This window comes from Strigops habroptila, chromosome 1, assembly GCF_004027225.2.
Source record: "Strigops habroptila isolate Jane chromosome 1, bStrHab1.2.pri, whole genome shotgun sequence".
Lineage (NCBI taxonomy): Eukaryota > Metazoa > Chordata > Aves > Psittaciformes > Psittacidae > Strigops > Strigops habroptila.
In genome coordinates, this window is record NC_044277.2 from 96,235,652 (window position 1) to 96,263,415 (window position 27,764).

General features: G+C 39.3%; 1 protein-coding gene and 1 long non-coding RNA gene across 2 annotated transcripts in view; one reads left to right on the plus strand and one right to left on the minus strand.

The window, feature by feature from the left end:
* The first annotated feature begins 205 nt into the window (after positions 1–205).
* LOC115608125 lies at positions 206–18,808 on the plus strand. The gene is made up of 3 exons (XR_003991445.1): positions 206–319; positions 17,029–17,181; positions 18,111–18,808. It is a non-coding gene; the product is annotated as an uncharacterized LOC115608125 (long non-coding RNA).
* A 57-nt stretch (positions 18,809–18,865) lies between these two features.
* LOC115608070 (collagen alpha-1(XV) chain-like) overlaps positions 18,866–27,764 on the minus strand; it is a 113,444-nt gene continuing 104,545 nt past the window's right edge. The window contains 7 exon segments of the mRNA XM_030486282.1: positions 18,866–19,082; positions 19,413–19,528; positions 20,727–20,912; positions 22,416–22,475; positions 23,837–23,896; positions 24,065–24,193; positions 25,894–25,958. Coding sequence (XP_030342142.1) covers positions 18,866–19,082; positions 19,413–19,528; positions 20,727–20,912; positions 22,416–22,475; positions 23,837–23,896; positions 24,065–24,193; positions 25,894–25,958 — 833 coding nt within the window.

Sequence of the window (27,764 nt, forward strand, 5' to 3'; positions counted from 1 at the left end):
GACAAACGCTCACGCTGCCCCTGCACCTCCCCAGCTCGCTCCTACCGCTAAAGTAACTGACGCGGCGGCGCCGCCTGATTGGCCGCTCTCCCCCGCTCCTCTCCAGCCCCGGCGCCGCCCCCCGGCAGCTGCGGAAAGCCCCAACAACAACAGGCGGCTCGAGGGCGCAACCGGCGCGTCCGAGGGGCGGGGCGCGGCGGGGCCGGGCCGGGCCGGGCCGGGCGGTGATTGGCGGTTGGCGGTTGGCTGTCGGCTGTCGGCGCCTCGTCGCGGTGCTGGCGAGGACCGGCGGCGGCGGGAACGCAGCCGGCCCCGCGAGGTACTTGGGCGGCGGGAGGTGCTGTGCCTGCGCATGCAGCCGCAGGGGATGTAGTTTACGGTAGAAGCTGTGGCTGCTCTCCGAAACAGGGGGGAGCCGCGCGTCCGAGCGGTGCGGGAGCACCCGGGCGTGTGGCTGAGGCGCTGCGGCGGCTCTTACCGGTCACCACCAGACACAGCAGGGCCCAGGGCTGCCGAGTGGCCGCTATCGCCATGGTCAGGTCCCGGGGTTGGGGAAAAGCGGGGAAGAGCGGTTAATCAAGCGGGAGGAGTTAGACAGCCCTCAGATTGCCTCGGAAGAGGAGGGAAAGCCGCAGTTACCCGAGGAATTGCTCCTCTGGAGACTGCAGGTGGGACACGGACTAAGAGAAGCGTGCAGAGACCTTTCGTTGCTCACTGCGATGCTTCTCTCGCACGTGAGTTGTCGGATGGGTTGTACATGTAACACTCAAACATTCTGACAGCTTACTGCCTGCTAACGTACCAGCTGGTGTACGTATGAGACGGCTCAGCGTTCGTGCTGCTAGTCCTACAGCTTGCTTCGCGATTCGGGAGCAAAGGATGCGCCTTCCCGCAGAACGAAGAGCTATAGGGTGCAGAGCCTACAAGTTTTAGTACTGTGCGAGGAAAGAACAGTGCTGGGAATCAGAAGCAAACTTGCACAGTCCAAATACGTGTCTGAGGTTCTAATTAATCTTACAACCTGTGGCAACTAGAATCCACCCTGTGAAGAAAGTTACCATGACTGAGATTGTTACTTCTGTTCACAGCTTTATTTGCTTTTGCATGGGTAGCAGGGAAGGAGGAAAGGGTCTCTTCTTCCCTCTTGGGATCAGGTAACCACTGTCCCAGCAGTTACTTGCTTGCTCTAGGAATCTGCCCCCTTTCCCCCAACATCCTGGCTCTCTTACGTGGCTGTTGTGTCCAGATCCTGAATCAGTTCAGAGTCCATCAAGTTCAGCATATGCTTTTATATTACTTTTCATTTTACTTGCTGTGTGACCCTCCATTCATAGGACAAGAGATAAAGGTCACAGGAGCTTTTCCACTTTGTTACCTGCAGTCAGTCTTGCAAGCTTCATGTACTGTCTCTGCCAGATGGTGACTTCTCAGTTCAGCATTCAGGGCAGCAACCTCTACACTCTTCAGTGCCACATTCATTTCCATGTCACACTGATCTCCCATCTCATTTTTTCTTGCTGTTGTTCAGCTAACACAGCCTTTATAAAAAATCTTGTTTCTCCTGTAGTACAGTTCACCTGGATAGGAATCTTGATAATAGTTCAAAGAGGTAAATTTTTATTAATTCATTCTCTTTCCATTTCTCTCTGAGCAACAACCAGCATCATATATAAATAGACCCTAGTTATATTTTCTCTTGCAAAATCGTATTTTAGTGATTGCAACTGCAAAGCTACTGAAATGGATTCTGTATGTCAAGAATTCCTCTTTTCTTGCCATGCTTCTATTCCATGTTGCCAGATTCTTAGGGCTGCACCTTCTAATCTTGATTAAGGTGGTGTCTAGAAACATGTAAGATTACGATACAGATTCTTGATGCTAAAAGGGCTCTGGTAGACAATTGGATCTTGATCTCGTTGGAAGCTCAGTGACTGTGAAAGTCAGTGCCTGCACCTTTCCCCATTGGCTGCCCCTTGTTACTGTAAGATTCATCCCTGTGTTTTTCCATCATCTTTTTTCCGCTATTACTTCTGTAGTCAGTTCTTCTAATATTTTGGTGTTCCTGTTTCTTCATATGAACTTCATAATTGTTTTTAGTTGGTCTGGGTAGGACTGTATCTTTGGGAGGGTTATGTGGGAGGTACTTAGATTTATTGGTTGAGCTGCATGGTAGTTCAATTTATGTATTCTTTTTGATAATTAATCAAATCTGTATTTTTTGCTATATAAGATGGTACAGTTACATAAAAAGTACAAAATAAAAATGATAGCCTAAGAATAATTTAATAATTGGCATCTCCCTCTGTCTGCAAACAGTTGAATGCCAATCCAAAGAAAATGAGATCTTACTTATGACTGCACCAATAAGGCTAAGTTAGACCATGACACAGTCAATAAGCAGTTTCTGATATACACCTTTCTGTAAAGTGACGTTTTATTTAGGAAGAAAATAACTTGCCTATGATTTCAGATTTTTCAAAATTACAGTAATTACTTGGCCTTTTTTCTGCCAAAATAACATGAAAAAACAATTTCACTGTCCAAATTTGCCAAGTTCAATAGAAAGAAACTCCTCACCATTGTATGTTTATAACATTCTAACTGGATGCGTTAAACATTGTTCTTCAGCATTTCATGTGAGAGAGTCCTTCAAACCACTTCTTACCTACTTTAATCCATCTTTGTTTTCACAGCGCTTACTGAGAATGGAAATAATGTAGTCAGTGGAAATACATTTAGAAGAATAGGCAAGAAAAACAACATTTTGCCTAGACTCATTTATGTAATAAATTAATGAGTTTCCACCATTTCAATTATAGAAAGATGCAACAATTTTTTTTAATTTTTTTTTTAATGCAACATAAGATAGAACACAAAACAAGGCAACATAGAAAATACAAATTATCTGGCTTTATGAGAGCTGTTTAGATCATCAAAATGGTTGAACTGGTTTTATAAATCCTTGCTTTTTAGATTGAGTAAAGCAGGTTATTATACAGGGAATATCTGCAATTTAAACACAGGTTAATTTCTTGTTTCTGTACTACAATTTGACATTTATACACATATGCAGCACCCACAGGGAGAGAGGATGAAATAATCTTAGTGCTAGCGCAGGAATTATTGTCAGGTTTTGAATGTTTCTTGCACTTTCCCTCTGGAAGATGGAAACCAAAATATTCACGACTGCATGAAAGGTTCAGAGAGAACTCTGTAATGCAAAACCCCCACATACTACAGAGACCATTAAAATATAAGGAGTTTTGAAACGGGACGAGTGGTGAGAGAGAATATTACACAAAATTAATTGTTCTATACATCAGTCTTAGACTAAGATTAAGGATATGAATGATCTTGCACTATAAGATGATTTGCTTAAGAAAACGGGCAATAATGAATACTTTTTTTTTTTTTAGTTTTTAAAATAAAAATGTGTAGAAGTGTGGTAGGAAATATTAATGGCTACCACTAAAAGGTTTATTAGTCTTCCAGTGTAACAGATATTGTATCAGGGTAATAAGGAATTTTAATGAATCTTCCAGTAAGAAAATATGCACAGTTAGTGCTAGAGCAAGAAAAAATAAAGGTGTTGCAAAACTTCATTTGCAGTTTTTACAGTTTTCTCTCCATGGTAATTAGCTAAATTTTATATGCTTTTTTAAGAACTATTCAGTGCGTCATGATATTTACAAATTATGTTCACCAAGGAACTCAGCAAGAGGAAAAATACTGAATGTGTGAAGTTTACCAAAACAACAAAGTAAGTGATATTCAAAAAACCTCCACCCAAAACACCACCACCACCCCAGCCCCCCCTCAGTCCTTGATTTTCCCAAGCAATTTTCGTACTCAAAACTAGGACAGAAAGCATCAAAGTGCTTATTAGTGCACAGTTTCTATAAGCCTACAAATCAGAAAGTTTAGCAAAGATTTGTGATCTTGCTAAATCAGTCAAGCAAAAGAAAGCACTTTTTTAAAGTCATTGCTTTATAAAATACTCAGAATTACTCACTTTATAATCTTAATAAACATTGCCTAATTTGCCTCATCAGTGCTTCCAAAACTAAATACAGTGGGATTTTAGTTATTTAAACCCAGTAATCAACCATATTAATAAAAGTCAAAGCGTAAGATGTATGAAACCCTTTTTGCTTTTAGTTCGCTGTGAAACATACCAGATCCATATCTCAGAGTCACGAACTGAGCAGCCTAATAATACACAGCATCACTATGCAGTATGCTTGATCCCTCCAGCTAACGCTTTCCTTATTATACAGCTAATAGGTTTGTGGAAACATTATAGTGTTGCAAGTTCTTACTCTGCAGTTAAGCAGATCTCAGTGATGACAGTTTTGTGCTGCTGATGTTAAACCCCTTGAATTTAGTGTTTCATTCCGGCTTGTAGAGTCCATCAGCTGCCGAGCTTGTTTCCTACACATATGATATCCTACTTCATCTGAAATCAGGTTTAAATGTGTTCAAAGAGAGCAGTGTTGATTAAAGAGAGGTTCAATTTATGCTGAAAGTAGGGAAGAAGTACATAGTGCAAGACGTTGCTAAACACAGAAGTGACTAAGACCAGTTAGCTTAGGGAGGGGTTGCCAGAAGCAAACAGGCTGACATCAACAAGGTCTTGAAATGACTTTAGACTGTATGTCATTATCTGTTTGAAGGCCTTATATTGCTATAGCAACCCAGAAATTGCCCGAGTATCTCACCTGTGACTATAGTGAAGGATAGATGCATTAATGTAGCTTGCCTCTAATTAGGATATGTTGTTTTTTTCTATGAAAGTACAGCTTTTTCCTGCCTGAACACTACTCATACCAAGTAATATGGTATGGTGCAAGTAATAATTTATATTATTCTGCTTTTCCAGAAAGGTCGGTTTCCTCCTACACTGACACCAGATTTCAGACTGGGCTCAGTTTAGACTTGAGTAGGGAAGAAGCAGCGTGTGTAAAGCACCAAAAGCGTCTCTAGCAACACACAGATCATGAGGTTTTCCTTTTGTAGACCTCTGTGTACCCATTAGCAGGTAGGCATCGTATGGGTTTGACGAACTTGACTGCTTATTCCATGGAATTAAAGCTCATTACACACAAGAAATTTCTTAGAGCAGGAAGTGGGTATTGTGGTAAGTTGCTAAGATCCCAAAGCATTAGATGGGGCATCTAGATTCCAGCTTGGTTTAAATATCACTCCTCCTTAAAAACTAAACTTTTTTCCCGTAAAACTTCCACTGTTGTTAAAATATTTTGTTAAGTGTAAACCCACAATAAATTAAAAAAGAAAAAAAAAAAGAAGAAAATAACGCACCTTCGGTAATTATTAACTCCTGACACAGATTTATTAGCCCTACAAATTGGTAATGAGAGAAGAGATTTATTCTAGAGCGCATTGTAGAACTAACTGTTTCGCTGCAGTTTTTCTAGACTTGCTATATATACCCCTTTCACTCCCATTCTTCGGAGCTTGTGACTGTATGTTACCTGAAGTGGTAATGTCAGACTTTCTATCGCAGTTAGGTTCTGCCTGGTTGTTTCAAAATCCTGTTTCTGTAGTCTCTCCTAGCAGTGTTTTCTGTATGTTTTCACTTGTTCATTTGCAAAACAGTACCTGGAGTTCACTCCAAAGGTGCACTCCAAGAAAATTATATGCAGATTTTCTGTAGTGCATTATAAAAAGGTGTTTTTTCCTTTAAATCAGGTAATGGAGTTTGTACCTACTCAGGAATAAAAATTTAAAAAGAGAAAAATGGACCAAAGATCTATTTGAATAAGATGACAAACTGTTCAGCAAAGAGAGATGGTGGAAATCAGTTGTAGAACTTTGTTCTTTACCAGTTCTTGAGCAGTTAAGTTTCTAACTTTTCTCTGAGAATATATAATTTTGAGATGGTTGAAGTCCTTGGTTATTTCTTCAGTTTCAAATGACATTATTAACAGGGAAGACTTTTGCCATTGGACCTATAAAAAAAATACTAATTTTTGCTGTTTTCATTTCTGAATTAGTATGCGAATTCTGAACAACATTTTCTGGTTGCAGATAATAAGAATGTACTTCATTCTGTTTCTCTACAAAGATAATTTTCCATATTCCTTAAGTGTGATGCCAAAGGTTGACTTTTATCCAAGAAGAATATTAGGCTGGATACAAGATTGCTGAAGAAACTGTCTCTCTTGAGAATTAAGGAAGGCAATGAGAATGCTGGTACTAACATACAGCTTGAAGAACACAGTAAGGATGAAAAAGTAGTGAGAAACTATGGAGATGGTGGAGGCTGTCAAATCTCAAATTTGTTTAGGAAAGGCTAGGGATGTACGAAACTTTTCATACATTGAAAAATTATTTCATGTGCACCTTAAACCACTTGGAAGGATGAGTATTTAAATCCTGGCCTTAGTAAACAAACTTTTGAAGCAGGATGGGTTTTGGTTTTTGGTTTTTTTTTACTGTTTCAAAGACAGTAACAACTGCAATATCCTTACACAAGAAACTGAATGTTCTTATTACTGAGTCTGGAGTGTTTTGTTGGTAGAGAGTAACTGTTCCTTTTCTTGCTTTCTGTTCTATCTTTAGTCATTTTTTCACATTGGGTCTTCATTTTCTAAGCAGGGTTGCTTATCACCAGTTATTGAGGTCCTAATAACTGTATACAAAGGCAGACTAAGCAAATACTTGGTTCCTGTGTCTTTGGATGTGGAAATACTCCTGTCTATGTATGCATCTGGTGCAAAAGCCTAATGATTACATTATAATGTGCATTCTTGTGAATGTCTGGTGATACATCATTATTACCTGATGTGAGCGCTATCTTTCTAAAAGATGTGTGAATTTTTTTTTTACCTTTGATGATTAACAAATTATTGAATTATTTTGTCTTTCCTCTTGATGTAACTTTACTGCCTGGAACATTGTCTCAAATATTACTACATTTACAACAGTACTGCTTTCAAGAGCTTAACTAGCCTGCTTCCAAACAGAATGCAATATTAACTCTGATGGTTTGGAACAGTGTCAGTTGCTAAGATAAAGTGAGAAAAACTGAGAAGCTCCAATCAGGAATGCCCTTCTATTGATACACAGTTTAAGTTTTTTTCTTAAGTTTTTATTTTGGGTTTTTTTTTTTTTTTTATTAAACCAGGCTTAAGAACCTGACTTTCAAAATCTAAATAAATAAACCATTCCTATCATGTTCTTCATATCGATTTTCCAAGCCAGTGACAACCTCTATTTGCAATTCCTCAGGTAATGCTCTCCCCAAGTGTCCGTGAAAGTAGGTGGATCCTACAGCACATAATTAAATAAATAAGCTCAAGTCAAGGACAAAAAGCCTTTTTGATGAGAGGTCCTCATAGATGACTGCTGGTATCAATTTCCTGTCAATTAATGATTTTTTCTTTTGCTAGTATTTAATCACATTTAAAAACTTTTCAAAATGTCCTAGTACATAAAGATAGTAGTTGACTCACACCTCTAATTTTGTCTACTAATAAAGCTTCAAATTGCTCCTGAAGTCATGAGTAATTTTTGGTTTCATTTTAAAAATTGAGCACTGCAACAGCACAGCACAGTCACAGACCTAGCAAACATCATACAGGTTTCCTGGCACTCAGTTGTTTGCTTGCCTGCATCAGTAAAATATTTCTAATATATTTGACAGGGAAAAGGCTTTTTCATGTATCTTTTAAATAACAAGCCAAGAGATGTGGGCTTCTAGTCTTACCCTCCTTTGCTTGTTTCTGCCAATATTTGTGAGCAATTTGCAGATCCCCTTTGGTGATGGACAGAACAGTGAAGTTGCGTTGTGCCACATGAAGCTGGGCTGTGAGCAGAACCCTTAGCACTGACATCTGGGTGCTGGCTATCCAACTAGGAAAACCAAATCGATATACTCAGCAGTCCTTGCTGTAATCACGTCTTTTTGCTGCTAGAATAGATGCCAGAATCTGGACACCAAGTGTTCTCCAGCTTCACAAATAGCTCTGCATTCCTCCAGCAAAATTAACTGTATGCTACTTTCTGGGAGGCAGCATACAAATCACCAGCCTCTTTGAGCCAAATTACCTCCATTCATTTCTGAATAGGTTAGGTTCAAATTTAAGTGATTGTACAAGAAGGAAAATGTAAAAACAAAATAATAAAAAAATACCCATCATACAGTTTCTCTGCATACTTGAGAGGAACCCATCCCTTTTTTGTACTTAGAAAAAAGTAACTGTCCTTTCTGGGGACCGTCTTGCTTCTGTGGCGCTTTAAAACCCACCGGCAAGAACAGATAATCATATTGGACTTTGAAAGCTGAGAATTCATTTCTGGTCTCTGAAACAGGACTTGTTTTTACAGATTATGAAACAATGAATCCTGCTCTGGTGTAGTCATTCTTTCCTATGATGATTCATAAAGAAATGCACCTAAAAGATGGGGTGTATTAGATCTATTAACTTATTTTTACACTTCTGATAGTGAATGTTAACTGCTGCTAAACTGTGTGGAGACCATCACAAGCCACTGAACAGGAAATGCAAGAGGAAGTTGACACTAAGAAGTAAATACTTCTGTTAAAGTCTGAGAGGATGTTTAAATTTCTTGCCACTGATGTCATCCAAGTATTTCCTATTCCCAAAATCAAGACTAGTCAAAACTGAAATTAAAGAGATACTATTCAGCCGAACTTGACCTCTGCCTTGCATCTGGTGAAATTAAGGTTCTAGATAAGCTACATATCCCAGAACGTCTACAATAGTAGTGCTGAAAATGCTTTCATCACACCTGCCCAAACAAACTGTGTATTGTCAGTGGTGTTTAAAAATGACCATTGCTAAGAAATCAAGATAAATGTGTCACTTCCTAACTTAAAGACAGGTTAAAAAATAAGGAAAAAATGAGCATTTTGAATGAATGTCAGGAAAATGGCCATCATGGCACTGGATTATTCTTAAAAAAATACTGGAAATCATGTTAGTAGGAATATATTTGATCTACTGAAGAGTAAAAGTTGGAAAAGACTTCACTGGCAAGATCTTTTCAGTTTAACTAACTAGTCATGGGATTAACTTTGTCAAAGTTAAGGAATATATTACACAACAGAAAGTTAAAAGCTCAAGAAATGTTCAATATTCACTAGGGCAAAATATTAGAGTATTTCTGGGTATCGTTCTGTTGCAGTTTAGTTTTATGGAGAAGGTTACTCCTTTTGTAGCTACAGTTGAAGTCATTAGAAGTCCAGTCTGTCATGCTCTTAGTCTTCAGAAGAACAGATTTTCTTGAGAAGCCGAATGCTTTATCTATTTCCAGGATCCAGTTTTTCTTAGAACTTTGCTAAAGGTCAAAAAGACCTGTGTAAGTATTACATTTTGAAGACTTGCTATGGTGTCTTTTTTAATACAGTTTTAATTTCTAATTGAATCAACTCTCAAAAATGGACTAGCCTACAAACACAACAGAATTAGTTTGTTCTCATAGCCTGGCTGAGAAAAAATGCTTCTCAGCATTTGTAGGATTATCCAGGAGGTGAGATAAAAGGAGTTATATTTAGGTGCATTAAAAAAATGTCGTAAATTACACATACACAAGAAACCTATGATAGAAAAAACATTCAATGCTGTGAAATAAAGCACTTAAAAGTGCCAGAACTCAGTTTACCAATGCCCCATTTCCACTTGGATTTACACATTTTAGTATGTTACAGTTTTGGATTTTGTTTTTTTGGTTGGGTTTTTTTTTTTGTTTGTTTGTTTGTTTTAATTTGTGATCATATTTACAATAGTCTTACCTTATTCAGTGCACAAAATGAACAGAGCCTGCTTAGTGATTAGCTCTTCAGGATTTTGTTTCACTGTCACAGCTTAGTAGGTGGCCTGTACATTAGGGTGCAGTACCTTAACAATGTAAGCAAGCACTATTGTTCTCTGCACCAGTGGCTGTGTGATTTTGCCCTCCCTTCTGCTGACACTTGCCCATATCTTATCCCACAGGAGCCAAATCAAAGAGCTAAATCAGCAAGGAACACGTTTCTTTTACTTTGCAGGGTTTCTTCTTGATGTCCTGTGCTCTCTGTGGGGCTTCATGATAAGGAGGGTGTGCACAAGGGAGAATGTAGGACGTGGAGCACAAATGTGTTTGTATTTTAACTCTCATGGCATTGCATGTTGGTCTACTCCACACTGTTTGTAACCTGTTCTAAAATGGACTAATTTCTGTGGAGCTTTTCTTCCATGAGTGAATCAGGGACAGAATCCAGTTCCTTTGGGCGCTGTTCTGTTGCCGTAAACATGAGATCATCCTTTCTCCCATCCTTTCTTTTTGGCCACACAATGTCTTAGTCATTGCAGCATTTGTAACACATGAAGCTGGGATTTTCCAGACAGCCTTACCATGATGAATAATCCTAGTTTGCTCTTTGGACACTGCTTTTCTGTGAGCAAAATGAGGAAGAAGTGTTGTGGAAAGGAAACCACCATAAACCACTTGAGTCTGAAACACAGCGTGCATTTGGACATTGCTACCAAAACTCGTTAAAGGCATAATTGGGTCTCAACAGGTTCGTGTCCTGTTCTATGCTGTTCTAACTTTGTCCTCTGCTTACTTCTCTGTTTGCTTCTGAGTTGGCTTTGATGGGAGAGTCACAGCTGTTAGTGGGCACTACTTATAATAATGAAAGACACAGACAAGTTCTCCCAGAAGTGGAATAGGTGGTTTGTTACTACATTCATCTTCTGTATCTTACTTTGGCCTAAAACAAGCTTAGGCTTCTTTTGCATGTGAACTAGCATTAGCTTTTGAGCAGGCTGTAATTTTGGGTGGCAAAAAAGTTGCTGCTTTATTGCTTATCTTGACCTGCCTTTGATTAAAATAGCTTTCAGTAGTTTGGAAGTAACTTACTATTTCAGATTTAGGCAGCTCAAGTCTTATCATTGTAGTTTTTTACTGCTGGATGCTTAAGCGCTCTGCACAATGTACAGGGAGATACTCATGTAAAAATTAACAGAAAGTCTTGTGGGCAGCGCACCAAGGATTGTCTAAACGTCTTCACTCTCTCCAGATAGTCAAGTTTCTATGTAGAATCAGAGCTTTCCTGCAAAAGTATACCTGGGATCTGTTACCGTTTAACGCATTATCCTAGTGGGAAATACAGGTTTAATTGCCAAGGGATTTGTTCTCACAGACCTCACTTGCAAGACTTAAGGATATTTGGAATCCTACTCTGAGTCCTCCCTCTTGCAGCTGTTTCAATGTCTGTGGATTCTTATTCATGGGCTATGGAAAGATATTCTTGCTCTTTAACTGCCCAGAGTGTGAATGGACATATAGTTGCCTATGGGTATTTACCAGTGGCTGAGGGGAAGATAGAGGATCATGAATTTTAAACATGGCTACATAAATCCTTTTTGTCACGGTGTTTGACGTGTCGGATTTACTAGGCTGCTCTTCACAAACATCTCCTCTGAGTTCACTGTCCCTTTTATAGCTCCAACCTGTAGACTAGCTTGTTTATCACCTTCACAGTCACTTTTGTAAATCCTACACAGAGATGAAAATTTGCTATTTTCTTCCAACTTCTCATTCATGGAGTTCACCACAACTCCAGTGCTTTATTATTCCTCCTTTTGACTCCTACCTTGTGTCCTACTGAGTGTACCAGTAAAAGAGGATACAGCTGTAAGTGATTATTTTGGTCCCTCCTCTAGGCTATTCATCTGTATTCCTGACCTTTTTTCCTGGTGATGAGCCATTGGGTTTTTGTAAGAAAGGTACTGTGAACCTGTGACTTTGGCACTTGATTGGGAACAGGACTTTGCTAGTGTGTGCCTAAGGTGTGCAGTGTCCTCTGATACGTAATCAATAATTAGGCTGGGAGGGTTGACTACTTTTTTCCAGGAAAAAAAAAAATGTGGATATTAGGAGGCAACTGAGTTAGATGCAATTAACTTGTCTTTCTTCTCTCCCCCAGCCTTTTCTTTGTGAAAACAGAGGCCTTTCTTCAGGAGATATATTTTGAGAGGCCCAGGCCGTAGATCTGTTCTGACAATTTGGTGACATCAACTAGATACTTTCCTGTCATGAAAAATATCATGGCACATGTATATACCAGCTTCTTGCCGCCTTAAAATGGAGGCACACATGTGTGAGCACACTGTGCACCTTCAGTTCCTCCAACTGCAATTTGAGAAGACCTAATTTACAAGTTAGCTTAGCTGGGCTTTGATCAGGGAGTTGGATTAGATGACCTTCTACCATTAGCTGGTGTTCTACCATTCTAAGACATATCAAACTACAGGAAAGCGGGGAGAGAGGTAATGAATACACATTCAATCCGTGAATCTCAATGAACTGTGGCTATTAATAAGTATTTTTTTACTTCTGAGTAGCAATCTGTGTCCATTTCTAATTCATGTGCATGGCATCAGCTTTGGCTGGATCTGAACCCTTTGCACAAACAACAGTCTTACGTATGCTTTTTTGAATTTCTGTAAGGTTTTAGAAAATGGGGTCAAGATGGACATTCTGCAGTCTCAAGAATGAAAACATTTGTAAATAAGCCCCCCAGTGCTCAAGCTTTGTCAGTGGTGTATGTTTTAATTACTTAGATCAGCACAGCCATAGCAAATTTTAGTATAATCTTACAACCTGTTAGCCAGTTAGCTCTGTACAGTGGTTTTGGCTTTGAATATCCCAACAGTGGAGGCAGACAGCCTCAGGATATGTTTGAAAGACGTGGACTTGTGAGTGTATGATGTCAAGACCACCCTGTCTTCCTGATATGGGCTACTTCTGAATCCTGAATGTTTAAGATCAAGAATAAAAAATGACGGAGTTAAGTTTGTGGTTTAAGAATGGCTTCACTATAATGATAGAGAAACTTTGCAAAGTAGTGGTGTGGGAAAACCCTGCTGAGAACGAGCCGTATTCTTACTCTGTAGGCAGAACTAATGTCAATGAAGGACACATTAGTGAAAATGTGCTGCAGTGAATGCTTCTGAAGCAACCTTTTCACAGATGTACCCTAGGGAATTTCCAAGCACCAGGAACTTGTGAAGGTTCAGAGCCCACTGCAGTATACCTCCTTGAAAGGAAACGTAGACTTGAAAATACTTTTATCAACAAGTTGGAGATTGCTGAGTTTTGATGAAGCTAATGAACAATTCCCAACTGAAAAAAGGGAAATCTGATGACTTTTGGGCTTGGTTTTGGTCAGCATCACAATGAGAATTTAGCAAACTCATGAGTTCAAACCAGCACTCATCCTACCCTAACATGATGTAGAATCAAGGGATGCAGTCTCTGAAAGGGTTGCAGGTGGCGCTGACCAGACCTGTTCCAGGGAATAAATAGTTCAGCAGTCAGTCATGCTATTTGTGCTATCTTCTGTACCCTGACTCTGATAATTTTCTAGTATAGATGTAGCCTCAGAGCTGTAACTAGCCTCAGTTGAGACCTTGGAGCCTGCAAAGTTAGAATACATAATGTATAGCAAAGTTAAACAACAATGAACCATTTTTCAGAGGTTAACACTAACCCATCCCCTAACTCAGTGGGGAGATAATGTTTTTCCAATAGCAAGCCATTGCTGTGGATCTGGTGGCTGTATCTGGAATCAAAGGCAGCCAAACAAAATTACTGTGAGGAGGTATTGGTACTGACCAGTGGAGAAACACAGCTATTAGGATGTCCCCTGTTTGTATGAACAAACTTCAAGTGCAGCATATAAAACATACCTTCATACCTTTCCTGCAGAATCATTCTTGTTATCATTATCCTGGCTTGAATTTGAATTTCTGGTGATCTTAGGTACTTCTTATAAGGTCAGATAGGGCTGTCAGGCCCTTTTCCACTGAAGCATCCCAAGTACCCTGTGAGACCAGCTGAGGAAAGCAGGTTATATTGTTACCCCTGACGAACACCAGGGTATGATGCTGAATCGACTTCACATGTAGAAATTCCCACAGCCTATGCTGTCTGTAGTTCTGTGCACTGAGCTTGAAAGAGCTGCAGTGTTGTACTTTGCAGGAGCATGCAGGGAGGTTAGCTGCTTTGTAAGGGAAGCAGGAGTTGTGGTTTCTTGTTGGGTCCAAAGGGACCTCTCTGGACTCCCTACCATCCTACCACCAATATTCAGTGCTCTCAGCAAAGCACACGCAAATGGAAGTTGGCCTTCGTTGCTTGTCTGGGTGCTGTGGAAAGTAGAGTGCAGAAGATGCATGTGAACATTGGAGCTTTTATGTGCAGCATGCAGCGCCAGAGCAGCTGGTAGTTCCAAATGATGTCCAGCTTTTCTGTGGAGGAGCCACGTAATTTTTAAATAAAAGACAAATGGTTAGGGAAGGACAGTTAAGGAGGAGGTCAACCATGAGGTGGAGGAAAGGACAAATGAAAAAAAGCTCCATTACATTTCTCTTTTCTGTCTATAGAGGAAGTAGATGTGTTCTGACTTCTCATTTCTTCTCCCCCAGGAAAAATCTAATACTGCTAGAGCTGAGCCATCCACTCTGGGTGCACTTCCAGATTAGGTTGTGTATACATAGCCATTATTTAGGAGTAGAACAGTTTTGTTTGTTGTTTTATTTTGTGTTTTGGTTTGGTTTGGTTTGGTTTTTATAATGGATAAAGTGGAAGAGAATCTGGTAAGTAAAAAGGTTAGCTCGATTGGTAACAGTGGAAGTTAGACCAAGGTGAAAAATAGGCCTTTTAAAATGCAACAACTAGCAGCCTTCTGACAGGTTAAAAAAGGGAGGCCAGGTTCAGGTTAAAGTAGGTGCTCATCTAGAAGTATTTCCATCTTTGGCCAGTTATTATTGAAGCATTAAGGAGAGACAGCAGGGATGAACTGTTAGAGTGTAGGCTCTAGCTACATACCAGACCAACAGGTAAAAGCCAAACCCTGATCAGATGTTTTTGAGGATGTATGCATACCATTAACTCCAGTACTTGAACGCCAAAATGAAATTGCAATTCTAGCATCTAATTCCTTTAAAATCTAGAAGGCAGGTTTTCTTCTCCAGGGAGACAACTGGAGTGAAAACAAGAATTGCAAATGTTACTTCAGAAGAAACATGTAAACCTTAACGTAAAAGAGTGTGCAGTTTTCAAAGCAGTACATACTGCAACTCATTCTTTCTTCTTTCACCTGAATTTACAGCTCAGAAGCAAAGCTGGACAGTCTTTGATTAAACCACCAAGACTAGTGTTCGTAATTGTCAGTCCTTTGAGGTGTATATGCTGCACTGCAGAAACTCATAGGTTTGGCTTGCTTATTATAATAGCGATTAGAGGAGAAACCACTTATCTCACTGTAATTCATCCAGGCAGAGCAGCACAATACTGATCAATGGTAACATGTCACATTTTACTACTGCCCAGAGAAAAGATCATTGAGCTTAAGGGCAAAAGACCTTCTAAAGGGCCACAACAGGACTGTGAGGTATCTGCAATCCACTGCTTATATTCACAATTCAGTACAGATATGGCCCTGTGAGGAAGTGTTTGCTATCATGAAAAATAGAACTGTCAGAAAGTGAGTTGAGGGGAAGCCACATTTTTGTTGGGCTTAGATTTGTAAATTGGTTGTCAGAAAGTCACCATCCTAATATAGCATTTACATGAGGTCGAATAAGCTGCTAAACAGTTAAAGACTAAGTCAGCTATGGGGTATGAAGTGGCAAGGATGGAAAAAAGTTGTTGGTTTTTTTCCAGAAAGTATCCATGATAAATAAATGAATCTCTCCAGTGACAATTCAATATTCCTTTTTCAAATTGTCATTACTGTTCCTAGACTTTGCTGTTTTGTTCTGGCTGTTTTATTCTTCCCCTCCTCTTTTTTTTTTTTTCTGATTCCCCCCCCCCCCCCCGGTTAAGCACCAGAGTAATTAAAATTATATTCTAATTATTTTTAATGGAGCACCAATTCTTTTGCAGAAGTGCAAACCCCACTGTGGATTCTTTTCGATTTAAAGGAAGCTTCTGTTGTCATAGCTTGCACCTAAAATTCATAGAAAGGAAAATCTATCAATTTGATTTCTAGAAATACTCATTCCAATAGCTGAAATGATTCTGCTATATTTTTTTCATCAACTAGCCCTGGAGTTCTCATGTTTTAGAAGGTTGTCATCTCCTCTGTATTTACAGTGTATACTGTAAGTGCACTTGATCCTTTTCAAGTACATCAAAGCTTCAAAATAAATGGATGTTTTCAACCAAAGCCTTCCTCTTAAAGACATAAGAAGCTTATTTGACTGATACTCTGATTTCACTCGTTCAGACTTCTACATTGGTTTCTAGTGCAGTTACTTTTTCAGCCTTGCTCTGGTGCTCGTTGTGGTGATTAATTCGCTTTATACACAATTCCTTACCTGAATTAGCAAATGTTCTTCCTCAAGTGCACCTGACCTTTGTGTTGGAATCATGCTGAAAAATATATTCTGTTCCCATAGGGAAAGCTAATTTATTTTTAAGTACTGGGCTGATTTTTTTTCTCCATTATATCCCTGATAAATACTACCGTTTCTCTTCAGTATACTAGGGAGTATGAAGAGCCTCACTGGCTCTGGTTAAAAATTACAAAAAGTGGGTTTTTTTTCTAAGGGAAACCTCACTTTTCAACAGATCTCTCATGCCATTCTCTGGTAAACTAGCTCCATTGCTGACGTGTGGGCACAGCATGTGAACTTAGCACCACAGCAGCCGGTAAAATGCATGGTTCATGCTCTATATATTAAGTTGAAGGGTGCAGTAAATTCCTCTAGCCTGCAGATTAACATTAGAAGTGGCAAGCAACCATTGAGGATTCTTTAATATCTCATTGATGGTGCTTAACTATTTTAGTTCCCTGCTAAGCTGTAGCAGCTATTCAGGATTCAGAGAGGGGGCATAAACAGAATTCTGGACGCATTTTTGCTGGGCCCAACTTAAATGCTAGTTCAGTGTCTCCTAAGAACTGCATGTTTTTTTAGTCTTCCCTCTTCCCCTTCACACAGCTCTTCTGTGTGATCCCGTCTCACCCCCACCTCTTTATCACTGCAATTCTAGGCAAAGAAATAGCCAGCTTCCCAGCTGCTGGCTCTAACTCAGGCGTGGAAGAGCAAGAACTGACAGTGATGACTGGGTGATGACTGGGTGCAACTGCAAACTCCCCTGGCCATGACTTGGCTGAGCTGAGAGTCTACCAACAAAGGATTAAAGGTAGATAGTTCCTGCTGGACATATGTAAAAGCATTTTATTTTCCTCCTTGAACCTTCTGTGACTCAGAGTGAAACCCTGACATACATATACAACTCTTCCAACTGTGTAAACTGAAGGAATTTGGTATTTCACAGGAGTGCTCAGTATTGTAGGGAAATGGACTATAAATGAGAGCAGTGTATTGTTATGCATACATTTTAAGTGTAATATAAACTGCATTTGCCTCATTAGCGTGTCGTAACAATGGAGTCATGACTTTTCCAAGAAAAAAAGATGATTCAGCTGACCCTGGGAAATAAGCTTTTATAGTAAAATGGAAAAACAAAGCTGTATGTCACAATATTATGTTATATGATTGTATCAGTTTCGTATAGTAAGTGTAGTTTGCTTTTGTCTTTTGAAGGTAGCTATCTAGTGATTTAATAATCTATTTGTCAGCTTATGAACATATACTTCCAACACAGACTCTAGATTAAATCTTAAAAAATGATAATGTGGAGTTTGACCTCCTTAGTTACTGCCTGATAAAATACAAGTAAATACGTTGTTTAAAGTATGCAGTAGAAAAATATATAGGCAAAAGACTTTAGATATTATGGTGGTACTGTTTGCAAAGAATATTAGCATTTACTGATCATTCCTATCGTTGCTGCTGTTATTTTATATTAACAATTCTTTAATTATGTGAATGCCAGAATGGTATATTCACAAAAAGTAAAATAACTTTCTATATAACTTAGTGGTTTAACATGTCTAGAACCTATTTTAAAGAAACCATGACAGACATCTTTCATTCAGTAGTCTGCCACAACAGGAAATTACTTCCTTTAATACGCAATGAAATAAATATAGGTCAGATGGTTTGTCTGCATTTACTTTGCACAGTTCTACCAGTAAAACAGGATGTTTTCTATTAACATTGCTGCAGGTTTCCTGGTAACAATAGCACCAAAATAAAGACCAGATTTTGTCTAAGTGAAATTCACTTCTCCTGCCTAAAGCCCTATGCCTAGAATCTGCAAGGAAAAAAGCTGAAGTAAGATGTGGAAGCTGCTAAATTTATGTGTAAGCACCAGGCTGCAATCCATACAAGCTTACAGGAGTTCGGTACTCGGCTTCCTCTGAAATTTAAAGGAGGTGAGCACCTTTGTTCTTAAAGCTTTTTTGAATATTCCAGCCATGTAAGACATAACAGCCTCCCATTGTTTGCTCAGGGACAGTATGTATATGTATATGTATATGAATATTGCCTTGGGTATTCAAAATCTATGCAAGTAAAAAGAAGATCATAGAGCATGCAGCTTTTCAGCTGTGAAGAAGCAGCAGCTTAGCTGAGCCGTACTTCTTAAGAGAGGCTACTGGACCTTCTCATAGTCTACACTTGACTGTCTTTACTCTTGAGTGATCTTCAGCTCAGCCAGAAAAACAAGGGTCTGTGAATTAATTGTTGCCAAACTTTGAACCATGGGGGGTTCAAGTGAAAGAATGGGCTTTAAGTCAGCCACGTGTGACTGGATGATCCACCTAACTGGAATGCGGTTTGTGTTGAGGTATGTTTTCTTTGGCTATTTTTTCCTGAAATGTGCAATTAAAAAAAATAAAATATTTACATCATTAGAAATGAAATTTCAGTGTCAGCTTTTTCTGTCATAAAATAGAATATTCCGATGTGCAACAGGTGAATTATTTTCCTTAGGGATCTGATACAAAACTGTTTTCTATACAGAGAACAATAAACTTATTACTACAGCTGTATACTTTCTGATCAAGAAGTTTCCCCGTCTTCAGCGGTGATGCTTGTCCCATAGCTCCTATATCAGCTGTGTGCCAGGCTTCACAGTAGTTGCTAACCAGTCGGATCCCATTTGTAGTTGAACCATGCCATATTACTTTTTGAGGCCTGAAAAGCAAAGTTAAGAAGTTATTTCCTGAAAAAAGTGTGGGGTTTTTTTGTTTGGTTTTTTTTTTTTTTCTTTATTTAACTGCACACCTACATATGTGGTGGCCTGTATTTCTGCTTTCCTCCTGCTTGAACCAAACAGTGAGTAGGGAAAGATTAAAGTAGAAAAGAGAGGAACTAAAGGAGGGCACAACCCGATATCCCATTCATAGGCTATTGGAATTTGAAAAGAAAGATGGCATAATTTCTAGTAGCCCAAAATATTGCTACTTGTACTATCTGGTAAAAATAAATGTCATGCAAGTCTTATAAATGGTAGTGTAAACTCACCAAGATGGATCGGTCATGACGTTCCTCCCATCAAAGGAGTATATTGGAACATGAATGTTGAATTGTCCACCATTTCCATTAAATATAGAATTCCAGTTACTGAAAAGTGTTTCTCCCTGTTAAAATGCAAAGCCACTTTTACAAATAAAACAAATCCAAAATCCACATCATACCTGATTCTTATAGACTTACCTATACATCTAAAAGCTTATCTGCATTTAAGGACACCTACGATTCCAGTTTTCACATCACTTTCTGCATGATGCTCCTGAACAAACTTGCCTGATATATCATCTCTATGCTAATAGTTCTCTGATTCACACCTTTGCCTCACAGCTGCATCTCAATTGTATTGTCACTCTAAATATTCAGCTTGATCATCTCCATTTCCACTATTCTTTTCCTCCTCAACTGCCTAAGGAGTTCTTTGAACAATTGCTTAGAACTACCTATAGACAAAATATACAGATAATTTGTGTTGGAAATTCTGTTGAGGTGATAATTTTGTGAAAATTGTGGCATTTGTTGCAAATAATCAAGGCAAAAGCTTTGCATCAGGCTACCTCTCAAACTGCTTTTGGTTTTTTCCAGTCAAAGTTGAAACAATAGTGTATTTACAGATTTGTCTCCAAGGCTCTGTATTTGCATGCACTTCAGAGTAGCATCCGTTCAGCATGTTCTAAGCATCACGTAGTATTCCTTTAGGTTTCTTTGGCCGTTTGTTCTGAGAGGCCAGCCAATGCTACGGAGACATGGTTTGTTTTCCTCAGTTTAGAGTGTGGCTGTTTATGTGAGACCACAAAATGACTCATGCTCTAGACTCTCAGTTTCATTGGGGTAAGTCCAGCATCACTCCTAAGCAGACTTTGCCTGTATCTTGAGAAATAAGAAAAATGGGCATTTTAGCCTACTATACTCTGTAATCATACTAGAAGGTAGAACATATCTGGTTTTGAGAAATGAGCATGCACTTTCCCTGCTGATAAAAAAAACATCCAGAAGGCTGAACATCATACTGTTGCTTTGTCAGAGCTCTGCTCAAAGTAGACTATTCTCATAGCTTTATTTCTACCATTAGCCTTAGGATATTGGAAAAATCAACCCTTGAAAATGCAAAGGAAATATGTGACAATCTGTAACTTTCAACTTTATCACTACTTTTTTGGTTTTTGAACCTGACTCTGAAGTACAAAGCAAAGCTGCTTCTTTATAAAATGCAGCTTGGGTTGAAACTTTCTGCTTTTACCATTTTCCAAGATTTTGGGGCAATTACAGCCTGTCCTAATAAAACAAATATTAAGTACTCATTTTTACCTTAAGATTGACTATTGGTAGATGGTATCGGTCGGTTTTTCTGACAACTGTGGCCAGATCTTGCAAATGCGATGAGAGGAAGGCTCTATAGGTAGATGTCAAGCCTGCTAGTTGGGCCTGTTGAAAACACTGAAAATCTGCTCGGATGTCACCAGAAAATGGCAAGTTTAAAGCCACCAGATGCAGCTGGAGTTAAAAAAGGAGAAAAGTCACCAGTTTTATGGTGGGTTTTTTTTTTTTTTTTGAGTTTGTAACACAAGGAAGATGTATATTGGAAACAAACTAGACCTCCCTTCCTCCTGCCAGAACAAGAACTGGTACCTTCCATACCAGGTATGACAGTTACTTGCTGCCATAACATTACATTTCTTAAAGCTGAGACCCATAGCAGAAATACTTCAAAATTTATCTGAAGAGAAGGCTCTGGAGAGATCTTACAGCAGCCTTCCAGTAGCTAAAGGAGGCCTACAAAATGCTGGAGTGACTTTTTACGAGGACACGTAGTGACAGGACAAGGGAGAATGGCTTTAAGCTGAAAGAGGGGAGATTTAGATTATATATTAGGACAAGTTATTCCCTGTGGGGATGATGAGGCCCTGGCACAGGTTGCCCCCAGAAGCTGTGACTGCCCCATCCCTGGCAGTGTTCAAGGCCAGGTTGGACGGGGCTTGGAGCAACCTGGTCTAATGGAAGGTGTCCCTGCCTGTGACAGGGGATTGGAAATGGATGAGCTTTAAGGTCCCTTCCAACCCAAACCATTCTAGGATTCCATGAAAATTAATGAAACCGTGAAGATTATATACTCTTAAAAAATAAAGTTATTTTAAAAGCAGCTAATATTTTTAAGTAGAAGTCTTGGAGTTACCACACAAACAAAATCCCAGATCTTACAAGTACGAAATAAGTAGTAGGAAGTGACCGTACACCGTTTAAAAATTCACTATTAACAAATAGAAATAGCATGCTTGAATCAAACAGTATAGATACAGGAACTAAACCACACTTTTTTTTTTTTTTAATCCACAAAAACCAACTTTTTTTGTTGTTTGTTTGTGGGGTTTTGTTCGTTTTTTGTCTTAGATATAACTCAGTTACCTTGCTTTATTTGTCTAACTATTTTTAAGTAGTGTAAATGAATGCTTAGGTTCTAAATTGTCTACCTAAAACAAACAGCACGATGAAGATGATAGAAAATGTTCTGATTATTTTTTTAATTATTTGAATGCAACACTATTATTAACTTAAAAATTACTGTTTGTTGTAGGTACTATCACTAAGTAAAGAGGTATTACAAACTCAGAATCAGCATTTCTTTTTAATTTGAGATGGGAAAGGGGCTAGGATGGTGAAAATAGATTTGGAGGAAAAAATTTAAACTTGTCTCTGAGATTTCTAAACCAGTTAAAGAAGTATATTTGTAAATTTCTAAAGTGATACAATAAATAATATTGTATTCACATAAATAAATGTGAATATGTATTTATATATTTAATGTGTATATAATTCTCATAATATATAATAATGTATCATATAATGAATTATATATTATATAATAATATATATTTTAATAAAATATATATAAATAAAATGTGTGAATTTGAAGAGCAATTATCACAAGTCTCTCTCAAGATACACACTGTCTTGTTTCAAGCCAAAGCTATGCAGCTGCAGTACAGATCTCATACTTACTGCTGGTTTTCCATTGTTCATATTTGGTACTGGACTCCGTGCTGGAAGAGACTGAAATCCCTGTTATTTTAACACATGCAAACAGATACGTTAAACATGTTACTCAGATTAGAGTTTTAGATAATAATTTTATAAATAAAGCAAACATTGAATACTGGAGAATCTGAAACTCTCCTGCCTCTGAAAAATAAACCCAAACCATGTAGCCAGGATACTTTATCTACGTATCAGACCGAATTAATGGTCTGTCACATAAATATGTGTTTGAAAGCTGTCTTGGCCGGAGTTGCTTTTCTAGACCCAAGTGTACCCATCCACAATGCTCTGCCAGAGCTGATGTCAGCACCTGGAATCCTGCATGAAAGCAGCTTGCTCTTGGCAGGAGCAGAAGGCCAGTTGAGGGAAATTAAAACTGGAAGGGTAAGGAGGATGTGGAAACAGAAAATGTAGTGGTGGGAATATTTATCCAGGCCTCTGTAATTCTGTCTTTGAAGCAATTGACATGTAGAGACCAGAAAGTCGATGATCTTCAGACTGTGTGAGGAACAGCAAAGTTTTCTTCTCTAGTTATGGTAAGCAAGAGTAACAAGCTGTACCAGATGGGAAACTCATGTGGTGTCAGCTGGAGGCTGCATACAATTTCCTGTAACATAAGGTCTAGACATTTTCTCAGTGTGTTAAGTGCACTTCTCTCTCATCAGACTGCTCACTAGCCCCTTCACCACTTCTTGGTTTTCATCCTCCTGCGATTTTTTTTGGGACAGACAGTGTGTCCATATGCAGGTTGGCACAATAACTTGCAGTATAGGGTCAGGTGCAAACTAACAATTGAGGCTTTAGAACAGATCCTTAGCACACTGTGGGATAAGCTACATGCAGGTGATGATGATGTTCCCTGAATACAGGACTATAATAATTTAAAGTAAACTTCCTTTTCAGAAACAGAATTCTGAGTTTGCTTGAAAGAGACCAGGGCTTGATGCGGTTCTGGGCAACCTGATCTAGTTGAAGATGTCCCTGCTCATTGCAGGGGGGTCGGACTATATGGTCTTTGAAGGTCCCTTTCAACCCAAACCATTCCATGATGCTATGAGTGATGCTATGAGTTGCAAAACAGGATACTGTTTGGTTTTGGTTTTTTTTTTTTCTGGTAGGCAGCTCGCTTTGTACTGCTTTTTGTAGATGCTGCTTTATCTCTATAGTGTTTGGAGTCTCAGAAAATAATGGAAACAGATGACTGGCGATTGTGAACCAATTTGCAAGCTTATGCAGTGGTAGGATGCTTACTTTGAACTGACAGGTCTCAGTGGACAACCATGTTGTGCAGGGATCTGCCTGCAATCTGCCAAGTGTGTCGCCTGTTTTTGCACATTTAGACTCATTTTAGACACATTTTTCACAGTCCCATATATTGTACTTACATGGCTTGATAGGGCTGGAGGAGGAAGGCTGTCAGCAGGGATAGGAATTAGCTCACCAAGCTGAAAGAATCAAAAAGGACAAGAAAACAAAACCACATCACCAAGAGTTTCTGAACTATAAAAAAGGAATCTTTGCACCCATAGTTCTCCACCCATGTGAAAAATATCTGCAACAACTCCATTTTGAGCAAGGGAGTTGGGAAAGATTAGTACATAGTGCAATAGTACCTGCAATTTTCTCCATCCATTTCGAACACGAATATAAACCTCACTGGTTTCACTCAGATAGATTAGCGTACCTTCTGCCACCAAATGAACTTTTTCCAACATACCCTCAATGTTATGGAATGTTGTAACCTGTCAAGTAGGAAAATGAAAGATGCTTCATCAGACACACAAAACATTTTTGCAAGTTAAATTGTTAACTGAAGTCTCATTTGAAGACATAATTGTCAATGTTTCTTGTGCAGGTAATGCTCATAAAGTCAGTTTTACATAATTTAGTACAAAAAGCTTCGGTAACATAAATATCTCACTAGTTTAGCACACCAGCATCATCGTTGTGTGGATTGTAGTAGAACTACACCAGTAGTTAATTTTGCACTGAGTGAAGATCATTGCATCTCTACAGTTCAGCATACTTGATGAAAATGGCAGAGTTCAGAAGAGATTTGATAAAGCTTGTAAATATCACACACAGCTCTAGATTAGTTTGCTTCTGTTATATTTTTCTTGGTGGTGGTGTGATCTCTTTTCTTTAAGGGTGTTTTCTTCCATCCAGATGCCTGTAGTTTACACAGCAAGTATTTTTCAATTCTCTTTCATAGATCATCATGAGGCTTAAACTGATGTCTGTCAGATATGGACATTGCACTTATTACCTCTGCCTTTATCACCTGAAGATCAGAATACAGTCCTCCTTAAGATGGGTTGCTTTTACACTCTGATAGTTGCAGGTAGTGTAAAATCAGGGGCAAGTTTCTTGAGAGTGTAATTTCTCATTTCTTCAGTGTCAGAAGGCATACTAATGCTTTGTGAATCATGCAGAGCCCTACTATAGATTTGCATATTGGTTTTTAATGTTGGTTTTGACCTAAGTGGTCTTGGATCTTCTATCTGAGGCAGGAGCTCCTAGCCTGTATCTACAGTCCACTACCTTGGGGCACCGGCCTTTGAACACCTGTTTCTCCCCTGATCTGTTATCATTGTCAGTCTTGAATTGCTATGAGAAAAGGCAGTCAGCAGAGGTATGACACTATGGTGCGCAGGCATTAAAAAATTAAAACTCAGGTTCTTGTTAGTTCATTTGATATGATATACATGATCTGAAAGTCTGCTTGTTCATTAGTGCATTCTCAAATGATTGCCTAAGATATCCATTGAATTGCTGTTCTACCATAACATGAGAATGTGGAAAAGGAAGAATTTGCAATGAACCCCCTCTTCTAGCTTGATTTTTTCCCCCCCCCCCAAAAAACTATGACTATTTAATTTAGAAATCAACAAGACAGAAGCTGTCATTTTTACTGCATGGATATCTGGGATACAATTCTGATTTGATTCATGCAGTGAGAAAAGGAAACAATTAAATCTATATGTATTATCTGACACAACAATTTTTAGATTTGCTAGGGAAATCTATGGTTTTCTTCTTAGAATCAAGTGACCTATATTAATGGGTTTTAATTCAGTCAAGTGTTTTTTTCAGGTAAATTGGGCATTCAGTAGTTATTCTAGTATCTCAGCAGGTGAAGCTGCTAAACTCTTTCAGAGGCATTGCTTTGCACATAGAATATGCACGTTTCCATTACTTTAGCATGCCATCAATCTGTACGTTTGTTTGAATAGGCTGTAACTAACAAGGCAATGGACAGACTTCTTACCGCTTTTCCCAACTCTATGGATTTCTTGCTGAAAAATTTGGTTCAGAAAACCAGAAAACATTCTAATAAATAAAAACACAGGAAGGAGCTTTCCCTCCTCTCAGTGCTACCAATGGCCACCAAAAGATCTGAAGCAATGTTTCAATGGCAAAATTCCTTATTTTGCTGTCTTACCAGACTCCTGGTTGCGGGTGGCCCTGGCTCTCCAGGAGGACCTGGTGGCCCAGGCATTGCAGCTGCTAAAATGAAACAAGCATACATGTTGAAGGTCATCTTTCCTGAGAGACAAGGTTAGTGACATAAAGAACGGGCTTGGTGGTGGTGTCTTTAAATAGCCATAGGCCTTACATAGAACTTACATGATCAAGTTCTGAATAGCTGTGTTTAAGATGACGACAGAAAATACATTCAGAGGATTTTTTTTAAAGCACTGGTGAAACAGTCTTATCTCTGTTATTCGGGAGGTTAAGGTCAACAGATTTCAATCTGTTACAGACACTCTGCAAGTCATGGAATCAGAATGATTTGGGTTGGAAGGGACCTTAAAGATCATCTGTCTCCAACCCCCTGCCACAGGCAAGGACACCTTCCATTAGACCAGCTTGCTCCAAGCCCCGTCCAACCTGACCTTGAACACTGCCAGGGATGGGGCAGCCACAGCTTCTGGGGGCAACCTGTGCCAGAGCCTCATCACCCTCACAAGGAAGAACTTCGTCCTCAGATTTCATCTAAATCTCCCCTCTGCCAGTTTAAATCCATTCCCTTTTGTCCTTTCCCTACATGCTCTTGTAAAAAGACTCTCTCCACCTTCCTTGTTGACCCCTTTAGGAACTGGAAGCTGCTCTAAGGTGTCCCCAGAGCCTTCTCTTCTCCAGGCTGAACAAGCCCAGCTCTCTCAGCCTGCCTCCATAGCAGAGGTGCTTCAGCCAGCTTCATCTTCCAGTTCCCTCAGAACCTGTGGATGCCTCTCATCAGGTCCCATGGACTTACGCATCTCCAGGTTCCTTAAATGGTCTCAAACCTGATCTCCTGCAGTGGGTGGTTCTTCATTCTCCCAGTCCCTGCCTTTGCATTCTGCGACTTGGGTGGTGTGGCTGGAGCTCTTGCTGGTGACGACCAATGCAAAAAAGTCCTTGAGCACCTCGGCCTTCTCCATGTCCTGAGTAACCAGGTCTCCCGTTTCCTTCCAAAGAGGGCCCACATATTCTTTCATCTTTCTTTTATCCCTGATATACCTATAGAAGCTTTTCTTGTTGCCCTTAATGTCCCTGGCCAGATTTAATTCTGTCAGGGCTTTAGCTTTCCTAGCCTGATCCCTGACTGCTCAGAAAATTTCTCTATATTCCTTTCAGTCTACCCATCCTTGCTTCCACCCTCTGTATGCTTTTTTTTGTGTGGGTGTTGGAGTTCGTCCAGGAGCTCCAAATGAACCAGATCCGCTTAAAATGACCAGAATGCTCTTCTGCTAGCTGCTAATGATGTACATATGGCAGAGGAAGAACTTTTAGCTCCTACCTGTGTAGGCTTTGAGGGAGGCTTTTGCTCTGAAAGTAAACGAAGCCATAAAGAATTCTCCAGTGGTATGAACTTGAACTTCTAAGACTGCAGTCCACAACATCTAGTACCTAGTGGCTATCTCTACTCCAAACCTGAATTTCTTCACCTTGAGGTGAAAGTCCCTGTTTTCTGGAGTAAAAACTCTTTTCTTTTTAGAAAGGGAAGAAGGAAAGGTATGGAAGACTGAAAGCAAACATCTTTCCCCATATTACAGTATGTGAGCCCCATATTACAGTAACGGCTTTAAGAGAGATAACAGTGCCTTGAGGCTGGGGAACAAATAAACATCTGCATTCGTAACGTTTAGTAAAATGGACATCAATCAGTGTGCTGCCTAAAGAAGCTTTTTACAAAGCAGAGAGGAAAATGTGTAGGAGGATGATGAAGACTAATGGCAGCGAGGATAAGTGAAAGTGTAGGGATGGAGTGCTAATAATAATTTGTTTTGTCTGACTGGGTCTCAGCTAATTTTCAGAAGTCCTCAATTT